We start from the raw sequence: 25108 nt of genomic DNA, 5'->3' as shown, positions 1-25108 counted from the left end.
AAATCCTAATGATTAAGAAATTCTAAGTCAACATGAAAAAAAAAAATCACAAAATACATAATGAAACAATAGTCTTCACTGAAACGGAACTGTGGTCATTACAGGGATTTTCAGTAATGGCTTGGAACTCAGAAAAAAAAGAATATCTAATCATAACACTTATACATATTTTAAGTTAGACATGACATCTCATATTCCAGTATTTAAACTAGGCCCTGTTCATACAGGGTTACATATGAGCCCTCTCATTTGGAAGAGGTGATGCCATGTAGACATCACTCTAATTTCTAGCCTTTTCCTTTGAGGCACGGTTTTGAGTTAGAGCTCTTGGAGCAAAGTAAAAATGCTAACCAGTATGGTTGCTCTTACAGATAATATCAAAACAGACAGGGAAGAACAACTCAAAGCTTGTCACGCGTTGGAGGCTGCATGAAAGGGGTTGATGAAGAGGTATGCACACGGACAAGATGTGAAGCACTGACAAAAGGGAAAGGATTGATGTGGAGACAACTAAAAGGCAGCAAGGATGGCTGCACAGAGGAAGATATGAAGGCTGCAGAAGTAGACCAAGAAGATTCACCTGGATGATGGAAGGAATGTGAGGTGTTCACTTTGGTAAGGAGAACATTAGAAAGAATGTTTTTATAAAACCTTATAAAGAAAATAAGTGCATATGAAAGGTCATAATTTCAATAAAATAATGTAGTGAAGGTATGAGCAAGAGTGTTTGGAAAAAAAGAACTTGGAAAAAAATAATTAAAAATAAGACAGACTGAGAGCCAGGTTGGATGGGCAGCTGAGAGGGGTTTTGAGAGACAGAGTGTAATATCTGTAGATCTGTGAATTCTTTTTACCCTTCTGGGGCACCTGCTGGCATAGAATTTGAGGATTTCAGATATTGGTGAAGGGAGCCTAGAAGAAAGATGGAGAGATTTACAAGGGCATGTAGAGACAGGATAAGGGGGAATGGATCCAAACTGGAAGAGTATAGGTTTAGATTGGATATCAGGAAAAAGTCTTTACTGCAAGAATGGCGAAGCACTGGAACAGGTGGCCCAGAGAAGCTGTGGATGTCCGATCCATAGAAATGTTCACCACCAGGTTGGATGGGGCTCTGAGCAACCTTGCCTAGTGAAACGTGTCCCTGCCCCTGGCAAGATTGTTGGAACTAGATCATCTTTAAGGCCGCTTCCAACCCAAACCAGTCTACGATTTGTCGATTCTGAGGTGGCGACACGACAACCCCTGCAGTGGAAGAAAAGAGAAGAGTTCAAGGGGAGAGGTGCACCCTTTGGTTTCAGCTGCGACTGTGACTGCACCGAGGGGGCGGCGAGGCCCCCTCTGGCCGTGCCTACGCCTGCGGCGGCCATGGCTGTGGTTGTGGCCATGGCTTGCGGCCGTACCTACTACTACACCTGCGGCTGTGCCTGTCCCTACGGCTACGCCGGTGCCTCTCCCGGTCCCTACGGCTGCGCCCGTGGGCGCGCTCCCGCCCTCAGAGCGCGCTCCCGCCCTCAGAGCGCGCTCCCGCCCTCAGAGCGCGCTCCCGCTCACGGCTGCCGCGTGCCGCGCCCCGCCCGCAGCCCCCGCCCCCTCAGGCCGCGCCTCCCCCGCGCGCGCAGCAGAACGCCCTTCTCTCCCCTTCCTCCCTCCCACTCCCCCACCCACCACGGAGCCGCCTCTGATTGGCCCGCGTCCCGGCGGCGCTGGCCAATCGGAGGCCGGACCCGGACCCCGCCTCTTTAGAACCTGGCGGCGGCGGCGCGGCCCGGGACAGCGGCGATGGCGGCGGCGGGGCGGGCGCTGCGCGCGGCGCTCCCCTGCGGGCTCCGGGGCCGCCTGGCCCCGCTGCCGGGCGCGCCCCGCCGGGCCGCTGCGCACTTCGCTTTCCAGCCGGACCCGGCGCCCAGCGAGTACGGTGAGAGCGCGGCTGGGCCGGGGTCCACCCCGCGGGCCGGCCTCAACCTCGCTCTGCTGCCGGGTCCGCCCTGTCGCCCCCGCCTTCTTGGGGGAGGCCGCCAACAACCCCGTCTGGGATGGGAGGGAGGCAGGCAGGCAGAACCCGCCGAGGGCCCGGTGGGGCGCTGCGAGTCGGGCCCCGGGCGGCGGAGGCATCCGCATGGCCGCGTGACCCCGCTGCGTCCTCGGCGCTTCCACCCTCGGGTGTTCCGCAGAAATCCTGGGCTGTGGGTGGGAAGGCCCTTGTGGGCCGCTGGCGGGGCCGGGGGTGCTGCTGGCCCCCTCGGCGCGGGGCGTGGTGAAGTGTTTCGGGCTGCCAGAGCTGCTGTAGATGGGTCCGTCGTGTGCTCAGACCTGCAAGGCCATCCACGGCCCCTGTCCTGTTCCAAAAGCTTCTAACAGTAACTTACTGACTTGACATCTATCCCGGTTTTTGTACTGCGTGCTTAGGTCATGAGTGTGATAATAAATCTATGATGAATAAAGACTGCTGTCTGCTGAAAGGTTCGAGGTCATCCTCGTGGTCACATGGTTGAGAGTAAACACAGATAGCTTGGAAATGAACAGCGCCTGTCGTTTGACTTTTATTTCTGAGATGCATCCCTGCAAATGGCTGGTGCTGAGTTCACCTGGAAGAAGCCTGACAGCTGCAGAACATCTGTTTCTATCACATGAACCTCAATATCCTCTAGAAAACTTGTTACTTAGTTGGATACCTTGGCGTTGCATCTTGGTCATGACCAACAGAAACGGAGTTTTCTCTGCTAGTGATAAAGATGTACAGGCATCCAAGGTGCCACTGGTGAAGCTCATGTATGGCAGGTTCCTGCTTGAAGTCATGTGAAGAAGCTCTGGTGTGGCATGCCAGTTATTGCCATTTATTAATAGAAAACTAATTCCCTGTGAGTTAAAATACTTTGAAATTATGTGAAAAGTAGTGGAAGTGAAATAAAGTTCGGTCTATACTGATCCTGATATTGTTGAGATAATAATGCTTCTCCAGCTTCGCTGTTCAAATCTGAAAGGCACAATTAGATCCCCCTTTCCTGTGTGGGCTGATACAAAGGCCTGTTTTATAAGCAAGAGAAGCAGGTTAGAACTATCATGGTGAGGAGTGTCTCAATGTAGCTTAAGTAATAGCCATTTATATAAAATACTGGAAGGATGGTATCTTGTAGAAAAAATAACCTAAGTACTAATGTGGATGATTTGGGAAAGAGAGAAACAGCTGCTGTTCCCCAGCTTTTCTTTTCTTGAATTTGTAAATTTTGTTCAGTAGGGATTTTGTATAATTTGAACAGTTCCTGTAACATTTTTTTTTTTTTTTTTTTTTTTTTTACATTTTCCTCTCCTTAAAGGGCCATGTAAAGTATAACAAGTGAAGTTACCAAGCTCAGGAATGTCTAGGAATGCAGCTACTCAGCTACTCAGGTGTGGCATGACATGAGTCTTTAACAAAAATACTAACATTAATTAACAATTTAGAAGAAAGGGAAGCTGAACATTTGTTGAGAGGTACTGTAACTACTGGAAAAAGAATGTAGTTCTCCTTCCTGAATTCTATCACTTGTTATGTTTGTGTGGGATCTTCACATAACCATCTTATTTATTTATTTAATTTTACACGCTGTATGTGTTGGTAGGTAGCATTCTCCTGGTCTGTGGCTTCTAGTCATGACTTAGAGGTTTTGCCAGTTGAAGAGATACCAAATGTCAGCCAAGCAATTTCTTACTTTCTTGATTTCTTTTAAGAATTATTTTATTTGCTTGGAGAATCTGAATTGGTCACAGTAGTGAGAACCAGGCTGTTGTTTTGATCCATCTTTGCTTTCAGGCCTCCTTGTTTTTCCCTGCGGTGCTGGAGTGAAGAGGGGCACTCTGGTAGCCTTTCTTGGTTTGAATTAAAATTCAAAGATTTTAAGACAGCTTGCTTTTCTTCAGCAAAGTAAACCAAGTTTCTTTCTTTGAACTATGGATTTGATGCTTCAGACACTTACTAACGGCAGTGCAGAGAGCAGGCCAGTGGTCTAGGAAACTTCTGATAACAATAGGTGTCTGTAAATGGGAAAGGCTGGAGCTTTAAAAATTGTGATTAAAGAATGATAAAATAAGCTTCATGAGATCCGGTGAATTTTAGCGGGGGGGATCCCAGACCTCAAAACAATAGTACATTGGTTTCTTCCTTTGAAAAGGAAGTCATTGTTCCCAGTGTTTGACTGAGCATTGCAAAGCTGCATTTGCTCTAGGCAAGAGCATAGTTTTTTGAAAGGAAAATTGGATTCAGGGTAGTAGAATTACAGTCCTTGGGAAGGCAAGGTATACAATGCTCAATCCCATCTATCCTATAATTTAAATTTATTCAGCAAATGAATCTTGGGTATTCCTAACAGGGATCTTGTTTTTTATGGTCAAGTTTTTAGACATGCTTGCACCAGTGTTTTCTAATGTACTTTGTGTTTTGAACCAAATTAAATTGCTGATGATCACTTTCACACAGGGCAAACTCAGAAGATGAATCTCTTCCAATCCATAACAAGTGCCTTGGACAATGCTTTAGCCAAAGATCCAACTGCAGGTACCTTATACTTGTTAGTGTGTTTTGCTTTGTGTTTTGGTTTACCTATCTGTGTACAATATTTAATGTATTTCTCACAGCCTTTAAAGTTTTCTAGTAAGTTATTTCTACACTTTGATCTCAAATCTTAAAAATGTGTTGCATTAACAGATTACTAATGGATTGTATAGTCTAAGATGCAGTTTTATCTTCTATATTCGCTCTGTGTATTTCATTTGAAAGTGAGGACAGAAGATACATTATTTAACATGCTGATAGTATTATTGATGAGAACTGTACTTAAGGGCAGCTTGAGTCCCACCAGTAGGAGTTTTAAAAATGTAAACGTTACTTGTAAATTTCTTAAACTTTCTCTAAAACCGGTGGTTTTTTTGAAACCATATATTCCTCACTCCCTACATTCTGCTTTCTTCTGCTCTCCAAAATTAATTTATAGCTTTACAGATATCTGTTCATTGTTGTGCATAGGCAGTGTAAGATTTGCTAGGCTTTTGAAGTCTGGATAACCCAAAACTTGGAAGATGCTGCTTCATTATAGTGGGATTTAAAAGGCTTATCCTAAACTCTTGCACAAAACTATTTAGTCCACTTTTAATTCTTATCTATAACAGGAGGTCTTTTGCTTCTGTTGTCCTAACAAAGGCATGATGATGGCCAGATATCTGAAGGAGATGCTTCAGAACACAGCTGCAAAGTCTGCCTCATCTTGTGTGATTTTGGGTTTTCTTTTTAGTATGTTAGTAACGCTTTTTGGCACTGCTTGAACCACTGCTCAACCTAAAGTCTGACTGATTGTCTAATCTGTTGGGACAAATTCCATGTTCTCTGTCCAGTACTATGCCTGTATACATTCCCTCTCAATCTACAGCTGTGTTATATGCACCTCGATTAGATTAAACTTAGACAACTGAGGGTAAATTAGGGCCAAGAACAGATTTTAGTACCACTTCTATAGAATCTGCCATATAAAAGCAAGTAGAATGTTAGTCCAGCAGGAACCTAGACTCATAGATAATGTTCAGCCTTTAGAGAGCCGGTTGCTCTAAGGTTCCAGTCTTGCTCGTCAGCTTTGCAGGGCTGAGTCTTTGTAAAGCCCTTTGCAAGACCATGATGGGGTTCTGCAGTCCAGACATGAGTTCTTGGAATTGCTGCACTTACTGAATTAATTAGGACTTTTCGCAATAGAAAACATCCTTCATATGTTTTTTGTTGTATGGGAATTGAGCAATTGTTTAGGTGTGGAAATCCTCATACTTGTGTTGATGAGAATTAGAATCTCTCCAGGAAAATATATTTCAGTGGCTAAACTGAATGAGTAAATCCATTCAAGCTTGTGGATACCAGCATTAAATGGGAATATTTTTTGTAGATGCCAGCTGGCTCAAAAGTGAGGAGCCATATGGTAACAGAAAGGTTTTAGTACATAAAATCCCTCACAAATTATTGCTAAAAATTAATTAGAGAAGTGATCTAGGGACATAGTTCAATCATACACCCCATGAGTGCATTTATTTTATATTATTATAGAAATTATTTTTCTTTAAGTGGTGTCATTGATGTGATTAGCACAAGTATGTTAATCCTTTTTAGTGATTCCAATCGGAAATTTATTTTATTTAATTAAGAATAGTATTTGAAAGGCAAGAAGGTTAACTTATTATTTTGTGTCCTTTGGAATATGGAGAATATTGAGGAATTGGGGAATAATCAGAACTGACCCTAGTTCATGCAAGCAGCTGTTGGTGATACTGCTGCACATCTTATATGCTTAAAAAATTGAAATGTGCAATACTTGTTTCTGTGAAATAAATAATAAAACTGTTTTAAGAAAAATTAGACATAAGTGTTCCATAAATTCAAAGAAAAAACCCAAACAGATTAGTTGATATGAAGCTAAGTTTTAAAGGCAAATGCTTTTCGTGATAAAACTTTATTGACCACAAGAATAGCAGTGTTAAGTACTGAGAACTGTCCTAGTTTATAAATAGTCATCATTTCTGTAGGAGTTTCTTAGAAGACGCTCTTCAGGGATCTGGCAAGTATATTTGGAGAAGGTTTGGAACTTCATATTGGATTGGTATTTTGAAAAAAACTTCAATTTGATGATTTTCAAAACACTACATTACTGAAATCTGTGGATTAAGAATGTGTAAATGGTTGCCAGTTGAAGCAGAAGGCTTAATTTCAATGACTCTTTAGTGACTGAATGTGATTGCTTTTTGGAATTTTACTCATTTAGTTTTAGACACTGTGTTGTTATAGGATATTTCAGAAAAACAATTAGTTTAATGAAAGCCTAACAGAATGAGTTTTGTGAATTCTGTTTTGAGACAGCTGTGTTGATGTTCTGACTTCTCATTAACCTTGGTTCTTCATTTGTTATAGTCAGGCTGTGCATAAGAAGTGCTTAGATCTAAATAAATCTTGTAGTGACATGAAATTTTAGGTGTTACTTTTGTTAGTGTCTCATATAAAAGCCTTTGAAACATGATCATTTATAAGTAAGATGTGTTGGAGTAATATTAGCCTCCCCTGCTGTTCTTCTTTTCAGTTGTATTTGGTGAAGACGTGGCCTTTGGTGGAGTCTTCAGATGTACAGTTGGCTTGCGAGACAAATATGGTAAGTTAATTTGTAAATCTGACATCAGTTTCATATTAACATCTCTGCTCTTTTTTTTTACCCATCTTGCTGTGACAAGTACTGTTACTGGAATGCTGAAAAGCCGTAAAATCAATGTTTCATGTATGGCAGGCTGCTTAGTGCACAGCATTTTACAGGTCTTGGAAGCTGGTTGTGGATACAGTAACATGATACAGCTTTTAATTTGGCAATTGCTACTCCCCCCCTGCAAATGCTACTCCCCCACTGGGCTGTTAAACAGGAGGTTATAAAATATTAGGTTTCAGCAGCTTATTTTCTTCAAGGCACAGAGATGACTGGGACGTTTTGCAGCTAGTGGTTAAATCTGTTTAATAATAATAAAGATGTGTTACAGCCATCTAGGAGAACAAAGATCCACTTTTTTTTTGAGCAAACCAAGAAAGGGAGAGGACAAAGACTATACTTATAAGAAGTTTCAGAAACACAACCATTTTTTGTTGCCTTGCTTCTCTGCATCAATTATTATGTGCATGTTCTCTTTCTCTCTAGTTTACACGTTAATGTTCAAATAATTTGGATAGAACTTCTGTTAGCAATGATCTTTAGTGCTGCTTGTTGAGATTGAGTTACAGTTCTGTAACTGGTGTGATATGTTGTCTCTGTGTACTAGACTCCATAAGAAAACCAGGCCTCTGAGACAGGAACCAGTTGCTGGAAACATAGGCAACAGAAGACATTGTTTGGGAAATAAGCAGCAGGAACAGATGGTTGCATAAGCAACCTTCTTGGGGTTTAGTGAACATCTCCAGTTTAAAAGACAGAAGGGACAAACTTTATATTGTAAGGGTGGTGCTTTGAGGGTCATTTGATGGGGTTTTTGATGTAAGACAGTCATATAATATTGGAATGAAGGAAAGAGATGATTTAATCTTTGTAGTAGCATTTTATTGATAGTGTATTCCAAAGTGCCAGTGCTGTTCAAAGACTCTGTGACAGCCCTGACAGAGCACAGGGGGTCTGTTGAGAGAGTGCAAAGGACTGTTTACACTGTGTTGATCAGGATGATAACCAGCAGTCACAGCACATCAGCAGCCTAGCTAGAATCAGGTTTATTTCATGGGTATAATGACAAAGATTTTAAGTGAGATTTTTGAGGAATCTATGATGTGACTTTGGGAATATTTGGAAAGAACTCCTTTAAAGTGTGAGAGGGAGCATGAGAATTGGGGAAGTACTTATATGAACACTGAACAAGGACTAATGAAACTGGTATTGCCATTTGCTCAAAAAGGGTACTGACCTCTTCAGAGTGAATAAGAGGATAGATTTTATGAGGAAAAACTAAGAAGTGCTCTTGTTTCATGTGATTGTAAAGTAAAATGGATACATATATAAAGTGTTGGTAAGATCAAATTAACAAGGTAGGAAGCTGTCTCTTCACATTCATTCAGACTATTGCAAAGATCATACTTGCTAGAGGAAAAGTATGTCAGCTAGAAGAGAAGGAAAAATTTGAAAAGCTTTTTGCTGTTTTCCTATATTTATAAAAAGTTTTACAGATTCTGGTGTTTGGTCTAGGTGAAAAGTGAACTGAAGATGTTGATAGTGATTGAGGGAGAAGGAGGTGGAGAAGGCAGGGCTTGATGTGGGTGTTTGACCCTGGCTAGAGGCCAGTACCCACCAAAGCTGCTCTATTACTCCCTTCCTCAACTGGACATAGGAGAGAAAATATAACAAAAGGCTCATGAGTTCATGTAAGGATATGGAAAGGTCACAAACCAATTACTGCCATGGGCAAAACAGACTTACAGAAATCGGTTGAATTTATTACCAATCAAAATCAGAGTAGGATAATGAGAAATAAAACAAATCTTAAAAACATGTTCCCTCTACCCCTCCCTCCTTTCTGGGCTTAACTTCACTCCTGTTTCTCTACCTCCTCCTCCTCCACAGCAGCACAGGGAAACAGAGAATTGAGGTTATGGTCAGTTCATCACTTGTTGTTTCTGCCACTGCTTCTTCCTCAGGGAGACAAGTGCTTTCCCTGCTCCAACATGGAGTCCCTCCCATGGGAGACAGTTCTCCACGAACTTCTCTAGCATGGCTCTTTCCCCTGGGCTGCAGTTCTTCATTAAGTGCTCCAGCATGGGTCGTTTCCACAAGGTGCAGTCCTTCAGGAACAGGCTGCTCCAGTGTGGTCCCACTTAGGGTCACAAACCCTGCCAGCAAAGCTACTCCAGTATGAGCTCCTGTCTCCACAGGGCCACAGGTTCTGCCAGGAGCTGCTCCAGTGCAGGCTTCCCACAGGGTTACAACCTTTTCTTTGGCATCCATCTGCTCTGATGTGGGTTCCTCCAGGGGGCTGCAGGTGGATCTCTTCCCCCATCGTGATCTGCAGGGGCACAGCTGCCTCACCATGGTATCCACCACAGGCTGCAGGTGAATCTCTGCTTTGGCCTCTGGAGCACCTCCTCCCCCTGCTGCTTCACTGGCCTTGAGGCCTGCAGGGCTGTTCCTCTCACGTATTTTTACTCTGCTCTTGTCTGAGCACAATCATGGCTGTGCCATAACTTTTTTTGTTTCCTTCTTAAATAGCCCTTGGCCAGAGGTGGGTCTGTCCTGGAGCCGACTGACACTGGCCCTCTTGGACACAGGGGAAGTTTCTGGCAGCTTCTCACAGAAGCTACCCCATCACTCTTCCCCTTCTATCAAAACCTGGCCATGCAAACCCAATACACAGGAAAAATAAAAGTTCTTTATGATGCTGCTGAGGTGCCCATAAGTAAATGAAGACAATATCTGAATTAAAGTTTGAACAGAAAGAGTGCCTGAAGATAAGGTCCTGGATTCAGGACTCATTTACAGAATGGTAATTCAGCTTTGTAAGGCAGGTAAGAGGACATGTGTAACTCAGCTTCTTTCTTCATTCAGTAGAAAACAGGCAGTGACTGAAGAGGGAATGCCAAAGATGAACTGGAGGTTGTACTGAAAATGTAGTTACAATGCTGAGGAGAAACAGAAAAGACTGAAAGTGCAAAAATTGAAAGAATACAACATTTTGAAGGATGTGTCTGCCTATCAGTGTAGTCTCAGAGATTAAATAAATTCTAGATGGAATGCTTGTTTTATGAAAAGGCTAGATTCCGTGTAAAATAAGGAGAAATTCCAGATGGAAGTGACAACCAACCAACCTGATGAATCTTATGAGGAAGATTACATACACTTACTGACTCTTTCCCCATCCCCCTCCTGAATTTACCGTCAAATTAATAATAAGCGATACAAGTAATATAATATGAGGTTGTTTGTATATGTTGATATAAAATATGAAGGAATGAGTGGGTTTTTTTCTCCTGTCCTGGAAGAGGGAGGCTGATTTTTTTTTCATTTGTTTCGTTTCTTTTCCTTGTAGATAATTAAAATCACTAGGTGGCAGTCTATGCCTGTAAGTTGTTATTTTGATACAAATTGGTAGTTCCTTTGTAAGCACTTTTATAGAGGTCAAGGTATAAATATCATCTAATATTACAGTAGGAAGAATTTATTATATTAATACTCAGTAGCAGTATTATAGAGATGTTGGTTGCCGTCCAGAATGTTACTGAAGTCTCTCTGGAGAGACAGAGAAGAAATTTGCTTTTAGAATAAATTTGTCATTAAATATAAAAGCTGCCTGTTTTTGTTTTTTTTTTTTTTTTCCAGTGCAGTGTTATGTTGTATAAGCACAGCCAGAGGCCTGTACTAGTAAGTGAAGGAAAGCTCATTGACTTTTTAAGGAAATAAATCCAACCTTTTGATCAGATGAATTTTTAACATGCTACCAGGGATTTTGTTTAAAAATATTTAGTTAAGAAATCGTATGTAAATAAGTCAGTGTGTGGAAGTTTCATTTCTGTGATAGTATGACTAAAGATAGTGTGTTTGTTCCTATAGATCTTATGTCTAGATCTGAAATAGTGATTCCGGTTTTCTGGCATTGAATTGAATGCTTAAAAATCCGTCGCTGTATAATCCTCCATTCTGAAAATGAGTAGACTTTCTGAAATATTTATGCAGAATTCTCCTTTCAGATAAGGGAAGTAAGTGTTGTAGTCATTTTCCTTTGTCCCCTCCCTCTGGTCTGGTACACTGGAAGGCATATTCATGTTTTATTTCTTATCTCCTTCCCCATCACCCTCTGACAGGTTTTTGATTGTCACCATTTTGCAGAAGTTATATCCTCTAACCTCTAGAGTATCTTTATTGAAATAAGGCATGCCTGCTGTTCCATAGTCCTGATCTCTAGAGGTGTTTCCTGTCTTTAGAGCAGTGTGATGCAAACTGCCTACTGTATTTTTATAGCCTAGGTAATGTGTACAAGCATTTTAAATTTTTTTTTTTAAAGAGAAGTGCATTACTATTTCAATCCTTGGTATCTATTTGTCCTTGAGTCTGCAAATGGATTTGAAACAATGATCTTGGAGTGGGAATACGTATCCCATTGCTCTGCCTAAAGTGTGAAATAAAGTTGCAACGTGTAAAGATCAGTATCATCCACGTTACAGAATATATAGAGGAGATCAGAGGTAGGAATTAGATCATAGGAGATAAAGAAATGGGAGGAAAAAACAGAGGCAAAAATAAGGTAAAAATGGAGAAAGTGGACAGAAATGAAGACTGAGAAACAAGAATAGCAGAAATAGTGATTGACAAGGAATGTCACTCAGAGGAATGCTAGGGCAGGTTTTTTTGTGTAACTCAAAAAAAAAAAAGACCTATCTATCCGTCCCACTGTGGCCAAGAAATGAAAATTACATAAACAGGGGCAGTGAGGTGTGTATATATATATATAATACTTTTCCTTGAATGGTCTTTCTGCTGTTCTCTGAACACCTACAGCTTCAGGGCTTCCTTTTCTGTAAGTGCCTTTGTGGTGATTTGTCTTTCACACCATTCTGGCCTGCACTGGAAGGGAGGCTCTAATGTGCACTTGCTGCCATGTCAAGAGATTGTCCTTCGTGAGGGTAAGGATCAGGAGCTTCCTGACTATTTTAGAGCTCGATGTTTTGAGAATGTGGAATAGGATCAGTCCTTGCTCAGAACTTGGAGAGTCCAGCAGAAAAAAGGTGAGCTTGACAGGTCTTTCCCATAGCAGTGCTTGGGTAGAGGGTGACTTCTTTTTGGGTTTATAGGTTCACTTTTACAGGTGAAGTTTGCAAATTTTTTGAGGTTCTGCTCAATTCCTTATTGCACAGCAGCCTGCAGTTCCTTGTCATGGAATGTCCTTCTATTTGCCATTGAGGGAATTTAGGCAACTGTAAGTTAGATTCCCAATATTTGCAGGCCTGAATAGATTGTTTTCTAAGTTTTTGAGCTATTGAAAATTATTTTTGACTGAAAGAGTAGTGTAAATGAGTCTTTTATTTTCAGTAGGGAATTCCTGAATAATGCCATTTTAATTCCCTTGCAACTATTTGCAAATGTAGGTAGAATGTGACTACTTTGAATGGGAGTTTTTATTTCAAAGATTCTCTCAGTTCCTGGAGGATGTCACTCTGGAGGATGGTAAATGCTTGCCCAGGGTATGAGAGACTTGGCCTAGTGCTGTCCCTCCGGAGTTCTGAACTTAGTCCACAAAGAGTTGACTGAGATGCCAAAGCTGATCTTTGTAGTGATACAGCAGGAATGGTTTTGTCAGCAGTTCTTTTGAAATGTTTTGGAATTAATTTGTCTTTTGCTGTGTGATAGTAGAGTGAACAAGAGGAAGATAAGTTTCTTCCTTTCTGGATTAATGTCCCATCACTGGTGGGAGGGTTTTTGACTCGTGGCTTTTTATTTTTCATCTGTTCTGTTTGGTCTCTGTTACTGCTGTTCCCCTCCTTTTGTTTGTTGGCGCACACAGAGGTGTACTGCCCACAGCAGCTTATGGTGCCCTCAAACACAGTCAGTTAGAACAAAGTGCCTTTCCCAAGGTTTCTGTGTAATATTGCTAAAACGTTCTAGAGCGATGTTTGCTGCCTTTGTTAGTAATGCAGTGTTGACTTTCAGTTTGTGGCCTGATTTAGTCCCCAAGTTTTTCTAATCTACTGCTGTGCAGCCATGAATTGCTTTTTTTGTGGGTAGACACTTGACAACATGAAACTCAGTAAGAACAGCTGTGTGTCCCTCCTATACCTACGTAGGCTAAAACAAAATCAATCTCAGATCATTTCCTTTTAGGTAATTCTGAGTTACACACGTGGCTAGAGACATTAATACATGCAGACAGTAGTAAATGTGTAATAAGCAGCTTAATTTCTTTTTCTCCTTATTCGTTTTTCAGTTTTGTCATGTGGAGTGGAAAGCGTGCACCCAAGTAACTTGAAATGTAATTCTCATTTTTCCCTAATATTTTCAAGCATATAGGATTGTTTTGTATATAATCCTTCCTGTGCCTAATTATTATTTTGATGCAGCTAGAAGTATAAATATAGTTGGTAGGATTATTTTCTTCCAAACCAGCTTTAAAAAAAAAGTGTGAAATAGATGGGGAGCAGATTGTAAACAGTAATTTCTGTCTGTTCAGTCAGTTCAAGATTTTTTCTTTCAAATTGATAAATCACAGGAAAAAAAGGAACATCAGGAGAGGTAACACTTGTGTTGAATCCTGTGAGAATAGGGGGAGTTGAATCAGAAATTTCCCCTGTGGAAAATTTCAAACACATCAAAAAGCAAGTGACTGAACAACATATGAAACCACAGTTGTAGCAAGAAAATAGTATCCTTATGTTCCTTATGTCAGGATGACCGGGCCACATTAGCCATCAGCTGGATGCTTTAAAAATGATTTTATTTATCACTTCCATATTTGTTTTCCTTTCCTTTCTGTCTGCTTTACAAAATTTTCTCTCTGAAGCACAGGGAATGTTTTGGGACAGATCAGCTGGCAAAGGCTGTTTTTAGCCTTCAGTGGTGGGAGTTTCTCTAGCTTTCCTACACACGTGGTCCCAGTACAGGGTTATTATTATGGTTTGAAGCTTTTCTTTATTGATCAGTTTTCTCTGAACTCTGGTTGCTGCAGCTGGAGGATATAGGGCATTCAAAACTGAATACTTTACTCTTGTGTTTTACTGAGTAAAACCTGGTTGCTTACAGCTCTCTGTTGTTACATCTCATGATAATGCTAGCTTGTCTTGCAGCAATAATGTTTATTTACAACACCTGATCCACTGTAATCTCTGGTTGTTATTCTGTAGACCTTGTGTCTAAGGTGTAAACACCTGTGTGAGTTTTCAGGGAACACTTTATTCTCAGTAAATGAATCATTTATTTATAGTCCAGTAGACTTAATTCAGGAGTCTTCGTTTATTTGGCCAGGAGATGGCTGTACCTAGCCATGCCCAAGGGACACCAGCCTTTCTAAAAAAATGGTAGTCATTCATTGAAGATAAGTATTTACTTGAGCACAATATTATTCTATGAGCTTTAGCTGTAGAAAACTCCTGAAAGCAAGTTCTGTGTTTTAAGTGAAAAGCTTATGGGGGAAAACACAGGTGAGAGGATAGAGTTGTTATGGTATTTGGTGAAGGTTTTTGGCTGAAGTTTGGATGTGCTTGCAAAAACTGCTTGATGTCCCAATGGCTTTTAGTAGCATAAAATGATGGGAGAACCTTTTGAAGCTGAGCTAACAGAAGTAGATATAGTATAGGGTTGTTTTTTGAAAAAATTCTGACAGTTTGCCTTCAAAATACATAAAATACTTTAAAATGTTTATATCCAAAGTATTTTTGTTAGTGATTTCAGGACATTTTTTATGTTACTGGTAAGGGAGCAGAGATCTGTCAATGGACATTCTGGGTTGTTCCGGTTGTTCTTCTGGTCCCGAGTGTTACAGTGCAAAGGTAAGAAGTACAAGAACACAATGTGGATGGGCTTTAATGCAGTATATTAAGGCAGAGTGTTCTGCCTTCCAGAAGCTACTAGTAGTTGGGTCTTAATTCAGCAGGTGGGAAGACACTCTGAGGTTTTTATGTGGAATTTTTAATCAATAATCATGGTGTCTTTTACATTCTTTTAGAACATAACCATATGCTATTATAAGGAGGAGGAAAAACTCAGCCTAAAGTAGCATAAGTGTTAGGGCTTTACTGTGTAAGCAGATAGAAAAATGTTATCTCAGTGCTTCAGAAGCAAACTGCAAGCTTACTGAAGAAACATGGTGCTTCTTTGGCATAGGTCCTGGTCCTTCCTAAAACATTGTATGTGGTAGAAGGAAGGAGTTCAGTATTTTTGACATCATGGACATATGCTAAGGGTGGAACATTTTATTCGGAGTTCAAAATGTCTGCTTGTGTGTAGATTGAGTAAAACCTAAATAGCCTGGGGTTTGGTTATTGTCATTTCTTTGTGGATGGATTTAAGTGGCGAATTCTGTAACTTGCTTGCCTGGTTCTTCCAGAACAGTTTGGCAAGACCTGGATTTGTTCTGATTTGTATAAATGTCTTTGAACAGTAACATCTGGAGAACGTGTTCCAGACTCATTACACAATAGTACATTTTGTTCATTTTCATCTTAAATAGCCAATTCTTTTTTTAAGATTTACAGTTGGAAAAAGAAGAGAAGTTATTTGAAAACTTGCTAAAATGTAGTATATCCTTTTACACCTTTTGTATCTGTGGGATAATGATATAAATCAGTCTCTTGTCGGAGCTAAATAGCTTTTATTTTAGTTTTGTTATTCTTTTCAATGGTTCTGATAGTGTGCCTGGTGTGAAAACAGTATTTAATTTATTTGTGACTTACTAATATTTATTATGTTTCTTTTCATGTGTTGTAAACCTTTTTGAGGGAACAATAAGGAATATATTTTTTTAATGTCGAACTTGATACTCAGTACAGAGCTTAAGAAAGCTGTTCTCACATTTTTAAGATATTTCAAGATACATTGCTGGGCAAAAAAGTATGTGCTGCTGAACTTCATAAAAATGGAATTTTCCACTTTAGAAAATACTTGCAGTGAAACATATAAAGACAATATTTTGATAATATCATGTCAAGGAGGATGAAACTTTATGTATTTAAGACCCAAGATGGAATTGATGAGCATAACCAGTCTTTGCAGTCTGTATTAATACCAGGTCTGCAAGCATGTTTTGTGTACCTTCTTTTAGATGTCTCTCTTTATGTCTTTGCTATTCCATAGGTGGAATTAAGTGATTCTCAATTTCTTGGGTTAGTCCTGTGATTCCTTCTGTTTCATTTGTATGTTTATTTATCCCACTCGTCAACTGGGGTTAATTCAATTTGTTTGCTGTTTCTTCTGTTCTGAGTTTGGTGGTAAGAGGGTGGTAATTGCAATTTAAGAAAGTGCTGCAGACTTTATTACAGGGAATAAAACTCTCCAGAGTTTTCTTGGAAGTAGTTTGCTTGAAGCCTAAAAAGGTGAAAAAAGTCAAGACTAATATCCAAGTCTGGGAATTGTCTAAGCAGATTTGCAGCAGAAGCACTTTGAGGTGCAGGTTAATCTTATTTTGACTTGATTCAGAGCCATCTTCCAGTGATCAGGTTGACATAACATGCTAGTCATTTTTTATAAAAGATCTCTTTTTTCTTTTTAATTTGCAGAAACATTAAATCCTCGAAACCTGGCACGGGGTTTTCACACTTACATGGAAGCACCAAGTATACACCAATTTATTAATTTTTCTCACGCACATGCTTTGCATTATGAAGGGACAGGCATGGTTACCAGTGAGATTTGTAAGATGGTTTCCATTACTGCAGGTTACTGGTCACTGAGCTCTTTGCTCCTGAGTACTTCTATAGCAGCATGAAATCCTTGCTCTTGTGTTGAAAATACTTGCTTCACAATTCCGGGTAGATCCACATTGCTTTCACGTTCACTGTAAAATACGTCTACACTGCTGATACTGAGGAATGCAAGAGAGGGTAACTTGTATTTGGCATTTTTGCCTACTCCTTGATTTGTCATCCAGATAATGTGCACAGCTTATTACAGCAGAATTTTCATTCACAGGCTGCAATACTTAGCTTTGATAACTGTTCTGCGTTTCCTGTTGGATCTCTGTCATGTCATGTGATGTTGCAGACAATGTGAAAATGCACAGAATTGACCTAAGCCTTGTAATTTAAGCTGGTATGTTGTCCTCTGCTTCTACCCACATATAAGTATTTGGTAGATGTCCATTTTGGGGCATATTTTTGCAAGTAAGCACTCTGTCATCTGGCATAACTTCTCATGTCAAACTGTATGTCAGTTATGCTTTTCTGCAAGTGTGCTTCTCACACAGCAAAATTGTTTTGTAGTTGAAAAAGGAATGTTATTAATCATAGTTGGAGGAATATTTGAATGCCTTGTCCAGTTAGGCATTGCTCTTTTTTTATTTAGGCTGCAACTGGGTATATGAGCCAGATGATGAGGAGGAGTTCAATGTGGAGTGGGCAGCCTGCATGAATGTTTGAACCAGCAGTTCCTGTTCAAAGCATTTTCAACAAGTCATTCTCTTACTCAAGATGATGTGTTTTCTTTTTAAGAGCTCATTAGATCACAGCTATTCTTTCATCTCTTCTTCCTCCAAGAGTCCCTTAGAGAAGTAAAAAGAAATTCTGGTGAGGAAATCAGCCACTGAGATGTGAGCCGTTTTTTAAATGCTTTCCTAAGAGTGTGGATCTGAATCAGTACTGTTTTACCAATGTCATTAAATGCTTCCATCAACAGGACAGGTACAGGCATAAAAAGTTTTGGCAGTGAGCATGTAGCCCTGCTTGGGGCTGTTAATAAACCATGTAATACTAGTGGTTGTAAGGAGAAGACCTTGAAAGTCATCTCTTTCAAACCAGTACTCAGCACAGAGTTGAGTTTAGGTTGCCTGTGGTCTTGTCCAGGTGAGTTTTGAACATGTCCAAGGCAGGAGCTTCTATAACTTCTTGGAACAGCTTATTCCATCATGTGACTACTGTCATAGTGAGGATTTTTCCTTTAATATAATTAGTTTACTTTTTTGCATCGTTTTTTCACCTGACACTGTGTACCTGAAAAGAATCTGGTCTTTCCCCTGTTCATACTACTGCTTGGCTGCTCTTGCATTGTGGAAGGATTAAATGACTTGCAAGGTTACCAGCATCCAAAGCTAAGGCAGAGCTTTGCATTAACCTCCACCAACTCCTTGCACTTCTTCCCTGAGAAAGGCAGAGAATTACATGATATATTTTAATATTTTTGGTTTATTCTTTAGCTTTTGGTGGCTGCTAGTTTGTCACAAATGACAGGAAATCTGAACTGGGGGAGAGGGCTAAAAGGCAAGTCTTCACTCTTTGCTTTAGGAAGGCAGAGGTGTTTATAGAGTTTTTCTGGGTCCTCCCTAATCCAAAAGGCTGTATGCCTGTCAAGAACATTCTTAATGTTATATTCATGCTGTGAACTTTTAGAATTTATTAAGTTTTACTAGAAAGTTTTCCTTCCAAACCTGAAATTTGGTAACTGCAGATTGTAAGAATTTCTAGGTAATGGAGGAGATTAATGAACTCCCAGTCCATGGTAACCTTTTCTTTGTGCTTCAGCAGGACTTCTCCTGACTCTGATATTATTTGTGGTCTTTGGGAGTGAGGGTTAAAGGAAAATGCAATAAACATGCTTTTCTCCTGAGGGAATCTTGGGGGAGAGGAGGTGAAAGTGTAGTTGTGATCTGATAAGCTCTTGGAAGAAAATGCATCATCTTGAGTCAGAGGATGACTTGTTGAGAAGACTTTGGGCTACAACTACTAGTTCAAACATTTATGTTTCTTCAAATGTATGATTTAGTAACTGGGGAGGACTTAAAGGAAAGTATACCTGTCAGCTGTTCCTAATTTCCAAATTACTTGAAGTACATTTCTGAAGTGTTGGTTATATCAGTGACATGTATGATAAATCTGTGAAGAATTCCTGTTCTTACCAGTTGCCAGGCGGAACAGGTGTCCTTTACTTTGGGCAACACAATGGTGACAAGTGGTTCAGAAGGATGCATTTTTTTGTGTGATTTTCTTTTTTCCCCCCCAAATGAAACATAATTAAGACTCCTGTGAACAAGTGAAACCATGTAAGAAAGACTTATCTTTCATTTGATCATTAAACTTCTGTCTAGAATAAGAAGTCAGCTCCTTTGTTGCAGAGTAGAGCATGATCCTGGATTTTGCAGCAGCAGGAAGAAGCTAATTTAGGTTATTGCATGCAAATCTCATTTCTGACCCTGTTGTCAGTTGCTCACAGATTTCAGCAGTATGTTTTTTTTACAAACTTTTGTATCTTACTGCCATAATGTGACTTTTTGGAATATTTATGGAAAATGTAATGGGAATGCCATGTAATTAATTGCTAAATAATCAAAACTAAGTGTTGAAATTGTTGTGAAGGCATAGGCAGTGTATGGGATATATGTGTTTCTCCTATAACTGTCCAAACTCACTGCACTTGACTTGAGACTTTACATTGACTTGACTGAGGGCTGAGACCTGGCCACTCAGCCCTGTGGTTGGCTGAGTTATGCCAGAGGCATGGCTGGGTCCTTGAAGCCTGTTGTGAATGTTTGGACACGCAGAAATTTTTTTGGCTTTTGGAGGATACAGGGCTGGGGAGGAACAGGAGAGGAGTGAGGTAATTTCTGTAAGTTGTTATTCTGTGCACAATAGGTAAAAGTCATCTCCAGAAGATAAAAGCTACCGGCGTATGAAATCCTTTTCATTTCATACACTCACTTTTCATCAGTTAGGTAGGTGAAATAACGTATTAACATGGATAACTCTGGGAAAAGCAGCTTTTTAAACAACATGGCACATTATTGTGCAAGGTTTCAAGACTGGGAGTTAAACCATCTCTGTGTCAGTGAACCTGAAGCCCTGCTTTGGACAAGTAGGTTTGAAATTACTATATTCAGCTGTAAAGTTAAGGTATATTTACTGGTATTCCCTTTAGAGTAACAGGGCCCATTGCATTTTTTAAAGCTGGAGAACTGTGACTAGGCTATCAGTAGAAAAAAGTGGTAGAACAAAATGATTAAAACTAGTAAGTTAGTAGAACTATTTTTTGTTAACCCAAGAGCTCTAAAAGAGCTGAGTATAAATTCACCAAATTTACTTGCTGTTTGGCTTGCCCTCTCATATAGTATCAGAGAAATGGAAGACTACAAGTGTCACTGGTTGTAGAAAGGGGCTTAAAAGGGATGGTGGGACCAAGAAAGCTTGAGTGCTGGATAGATTGTTAACTGTGTTGAGAAATAGAATTAGTAGATTTATGTAGAGGTACATCTATGAAAAATCCTAGCTGTTCTAGGGTTAAAAAAGGTCTTTAAAGGCAGGACTGATAGGAAATCAATAATTTCTATATGAATTTTCTACAGGAAGTCCCTGATGAGTAGCAAAAAGCTAATCTGCTGGGGCTTCCTTTTCTTTCCAGTCTTTTCTGCGTGTACAGCCGGACTGCTGCTGTTGAACACTTAATATATTTAGCTTCTTAGACTTTTCTATTTGACTTCTAATGGATGTTTTAAGTGGAAGTCAGTGAGATTATGGGGACAAATAAAAGGTTGTCCACATATATGATTAATACTGTTCAGTACTGACATCCTAAGATGCATTTTTTTAACACCAGTGTTGTAGAAGTATTATGAAAACAAAGCACTGTTCTCCTTTGACTAAATCACCAGCAGTACTCCTTAAACCACCCAAACAGTTCAGTGTGGACTTGAGCAGAGTGATATGAAATTACTCAGAATTGGAGCATTGTGTGGTGTGTTAACATTATAGGAGATTTAATATTGTCCAAATATCTCATTTCTGAAGTTAAGATAGGAACGTGACTCGTTGCAGTTACTGAAATCTGAAATACTTTTTTCCTGATGGCTTGGAACAAATAAAGATGAAGCAGCCAAAACATTAATGCACAATAATCGACTACAAATGTCTGTAAACATGTTCTGTTAGGTTGCTATGAAACTCTTTATTCCTGGCGAACGAGAAGATGGCTGTGAGACTGCCTTAAAGCTGTTGTCTCTTACACAAAGGGTCAGTGGTAATTTGTGGGGTTCTGAAAATCACAAAGATCGCTGTTTTTTTTGTTTAAGTAAAATTGAACAAAGTATTGCTTTTTTTCTTAATGTTTGTTCTTCATAATTTCCTTATTAAGGAAGTCTTAATAATAGGATTTTCCTTATTAAGGAAGACTTGTAAGGTGGTTTTTCACTTCCTTAACATGCATCTAGTCCTACTACTGAGTTATTGGGATGGAGAGATGAGAAGAATTGTCCTTTTTTTTTTCTCATGACCCTGTTTGCCATATTGCTTCCCTCAGTACCTGGCAAAGGGCACTGACCTGTTCAGATGACTGAAACCAGGGATGTTTATAAAGCCAGGCAGGTTAATTGAAAAGCACATCACCGTGATGTCCTCCTGCAGAGGCTGATGCACCTGGCTTCAGAAAATGTAGAGGCGCTACTTTGACCTGGACTGACAAGTCAGCCCATTGAGTTGGTGTTAATTTGTTTTGAGCTGCGAGGCTGACGCAAATCGTAGGAGAAGAACACATTTTAGGAAATGTTTCTTTGTTGGTAAGGAAATTACATATGGAAACACAAAGTATCTCTGGGTTATTTGCATGAGTCAGATTTCAGCTGAAATCTGACTCAGCTGGTTTGCAGAGGGTGATGTGAATGGCTGTTTATCCAAATGGACTCCCTTTTCACATTTTGAAAAAAAAGTGAAAAATAAGAAAATGTGAAATAAAATAGATAAAAATATGTAGGCTTAATTAATTTAAATGCTAAATATTTTGTGTTTATTTTAGTAATGATTTTTATACTGTATCAATAAAAATAGTTGTTTAAAGCAACACCGTACAATTTTTATGTTTGGGGAAATGAATAAATTTGTTTTATCCTAACAATGTGTATGTCTTTTTGTCATAAGGGGCTAGATTTTATAAAGAAAGCCCTACCCCTCATATTCTACCCAAGGTTGTTTTCCAATCTAATAAATAGTAAAGTGCTTTAGGATTTGCTTTTAAGAGGTCAGTATTATTGTTTTAATGCTATAATCAAAACCATTCCTGAGTAATAAATCTTGTTCATTGAGTTCCCTAGCTCACTCATTTCTGTTTTAAGCCATGATACTTCAGAATTGTGCCTTTAGTCCTGAAAGTCCAAATTAGGTACTTCACACTCCTCACATTACAACTGTTTTGTTACATTTCACTTTTGCTTTATTGATTTTCACTTCGTTTGTTTCATCATGCTCCATTGATAGCAGCATGAGGCCTCTAATTTAATATCTCAGTAGTATTTCAGCAGTTTTATTAGGATGTATTTTATATTTTGAATTACAGAGTGACATACTAGTGTGGTGGAGCTAAAATGCTTCTAAATTAATTCACCACCCTAAATTGATATTAAAGAATTAATTTTCAAATTTGTATCAATTGTTAGTTAAAAGCTCATTTTACAGGATTGTTCAAATACATTTCAATTTTTGTGTGGGGGTGTAAAATTATTTATGGAACCTATGTATTAGGCTATTTCAGTGTACCCTGAAAAATCTGTTAATAAAGGGTAAGGTTAGGTAAGCTGTAAGTCTTATATCAAAATATCCTGTAAGCAAGTGAAGTGAATATAGTGATCTGCCAATGGACTTGTGGGAAGCAGGAAAGTAGGAAGGAAAATTACCAACATTACCATATGTCTTCATAATGTTGATGTATTTTTAGTTTGTTAAAATAAGATTTGTTTTAAATTAAAATTTAAATGTGTCAGTGAAAGAGAAGGAAACCAAGATGGCTAATTCATGGTATGCTCTATAAGTAAAAAGAAGGGAAGAAGATGTTTGCCAAGTGTTTATGGTGTTACAGATGGGTATGGGTACAGGGACAGCTCTCATGGTTTTATCTGAAGCAGGGCTTCTGCACCTTCACAATTGTAGGGGTAAGGCCTGGGGCAACTGCACATTTGCATAGGAAGTTTATTTTCCTTTTTCTTGGGCCATGTTGCCTGTCAGCAGAGAGAGTGCACCAGAGGAATACAGGAACTGAGATTACAGCTCCTTCAGTAATGAGAACAATTTACACAGTAAACAGTCCCTCTAGGGGAAAAAATAATCTTGCATTCTCTTTGCTTCCATATCTTGTATGAGAAATTGTGCTGTGTCCTGCAATTGTGGCAGCTCTTTGGACTTGGTGTTGGCTTGTGTAGCCTCACTTACACCACCAACGTTACAGTATCATTTGATGGCATTTTTTTTTTTTACTTGCTTTAAATGAATGTTCCTGGTGGAGGGGAAGAAAAAAAGGAAAGCAGAGGGAGAGCCAAAAACATATTCACTGATACTTATACATACATACATGCATATGGACAGGATACAAGGAGATACTGGAGTGGTGTGTGAGAATGAAAGATGTGTACTTAATGATCTGTAAAACATGCTTCCCTTTAGTATATTGCAAATACACCCTTGGACAATGGTTTATCCCTAATCATCCCTTTCTGAAAACTTTTGTTAGCTTTCCTTTTTCTGGTTGTACTTACAGCTATTGAAATTAGAAATTCTCCTAGTAACAGCTTTCCCACTTACTAGTTTAGTCTGTTTTTTTGGTTAGTTATTTCATGGTTATTTTGTTATTGTTTCATTTATTTCATAGCCACTGGTGTGCACTGTGCACATTTTTTCCATCCAATTTGAAGTCTTGGCATTTTCATGCATGGTGGATTCCTATAGAAACCTATTGTCTATTTCCCAATGTTCTAAAGGGAAGATTTAATAGCAGACTGAGATTTTTCTGCTGTACTCCCTTGACAAAAAAGTAGTGCTGGTAAATATTTTAAATATGTGTTATAGAGGATATTGTACTGGTGTTTCATCTCCCTCCCACTCCTTGTTTTTAATTCCATGAACTGAACAATTTTGTATGCAACCACCTATTAGATTGATGCATATTTGGGCTCTGAAATTACTGTGGCACAGAAATATGGCAGGACTAAAATAACCTTTTGCACTCCCATAGGGAAGAAATAAAATGAAATGTTTTGGGTTTGTAGCAGGAACAGCATTTTTCTGTCTTGCCTTGGAGACAAAGCAAATTATTTAAATGTGGCCTTACCTTGTGAGGGAAGACTGGTAAGAATGGGCACTGCTGATGGGGAGTGCGGACGAGAGGCAGTGTGCTTTTTTTTCAGGTGCTCCTGTACATCTGTCTGCGTTTGAGTAGGGACAGTTACTTGTCAGTGCCTGGAAAAAAAATGGAAGAAACAACACTTACCTTAATTGTAAACATTTTAAAATGCTTGTAAGTATTGTGTACTCTCATATAAGCATGAGGGGTATGCATGTTTCAGTGTGAACATATCAGAACAAATTTTCCTTCAAATATTAAGAATGTTGTAAGTTACAGAAACAAACTGTTCTTATCTTTCACTTAGTTTCTTCTTTTCTTCCTCTGAGTTGTTACAAGTTAAAGTATCTGTACCTGTAATGAATGGCTATTATTTTCACACCTAAAAAAGCCCATCTAAACAGCCATATGCTTAATTGCATGTGACTTGTTTAGAAGTAAAATATTTCTGGGACAATATTTTCCACTTAGAGCTGGTGTATTGAAGGAATTGTGTGGTGTTGTTTCTTTTTTATATAGGTAAAGACAGAGTTTTCAACACCCCTTTATGTGAACAAGGAATTGTTGGCTTTGGTATTGGAATTGCTGTTACTGGTGCTACAGCCATTGCAGAAATTCAATTTGCAGATTACATTTTTCCAGCATTTGATCAGGTTAGTACTAAGAAATTTGAGAGTAGTTAAAAGAAATCTTACAACTGTTTAAATTACTCTTCTGTTAGCATTAGTACTTGGTTTGAATATGTAATTTTTGCAAATATAACCACAGCTGTATTACTAATATTTGGGCATGCTTTAAGTAAACAGGCATAAACTGCAAACAGTACTAGTAATGTACTGTAAACAGTAAACTGTACCAAGGCC

The 25108-nt window shown here is 39.3% G+C and overlaps 1 protein-coding gene across 1 annotated transcript in view; it reads left to right on the top strand.

Moving 5' to 3' along the window:
- Positions 1 to 1774: 1774 nt before the first annotated feature.
- Positions 1775 to 25108, top strand: part of BCKDHB (branched chain keto acid dehydrogenase E1 subunit beta) — a 116737-nt gene continuing 93403 nt past the window's right edge. The window contains exons 1-4 of the mRNA XM_069011267.1: positions 1775 to 1918; positions 4457 to 4534; positions 7086 to 7154; positions 24765 to 24898. Of these exons, the coding sequence (XP_068867368.1) occupies positions 1783 to 1918; positions 4457 to 4534; positions 7086 to 7154; positions 24765 to 24898 (417 nt within the window). The 5' untranslated portion in view covers positions 1775 to 1782. The remainder of the gene's footprint in view (positions 1919 to 4456; positions 4535 to 7085; positions 7155 to 24764; positions 24899 to 25108) is intronic.

The sequence above is a fragment of the Aphelocoma coerulescens genome, chromosome 3, assembly GCF_041296385.1.
Source record: "Aphelocoma coerulescens isolate FSJ_1873_10779 chromosome 3, UR_Acoe_1.0, whole genome shotgun sequence".
NCBI classification, from domain to species: Eukaryota; Metazoa; Chordata; class Aves; order Passeriformes; family Corvidae; genus Aphelocoma; species Aphelocoma coerulescens.
Note: the sequence above shows the minus strand (reverse complement) of the source record. Positions and strands in the feature narration are given on the sequence as shown.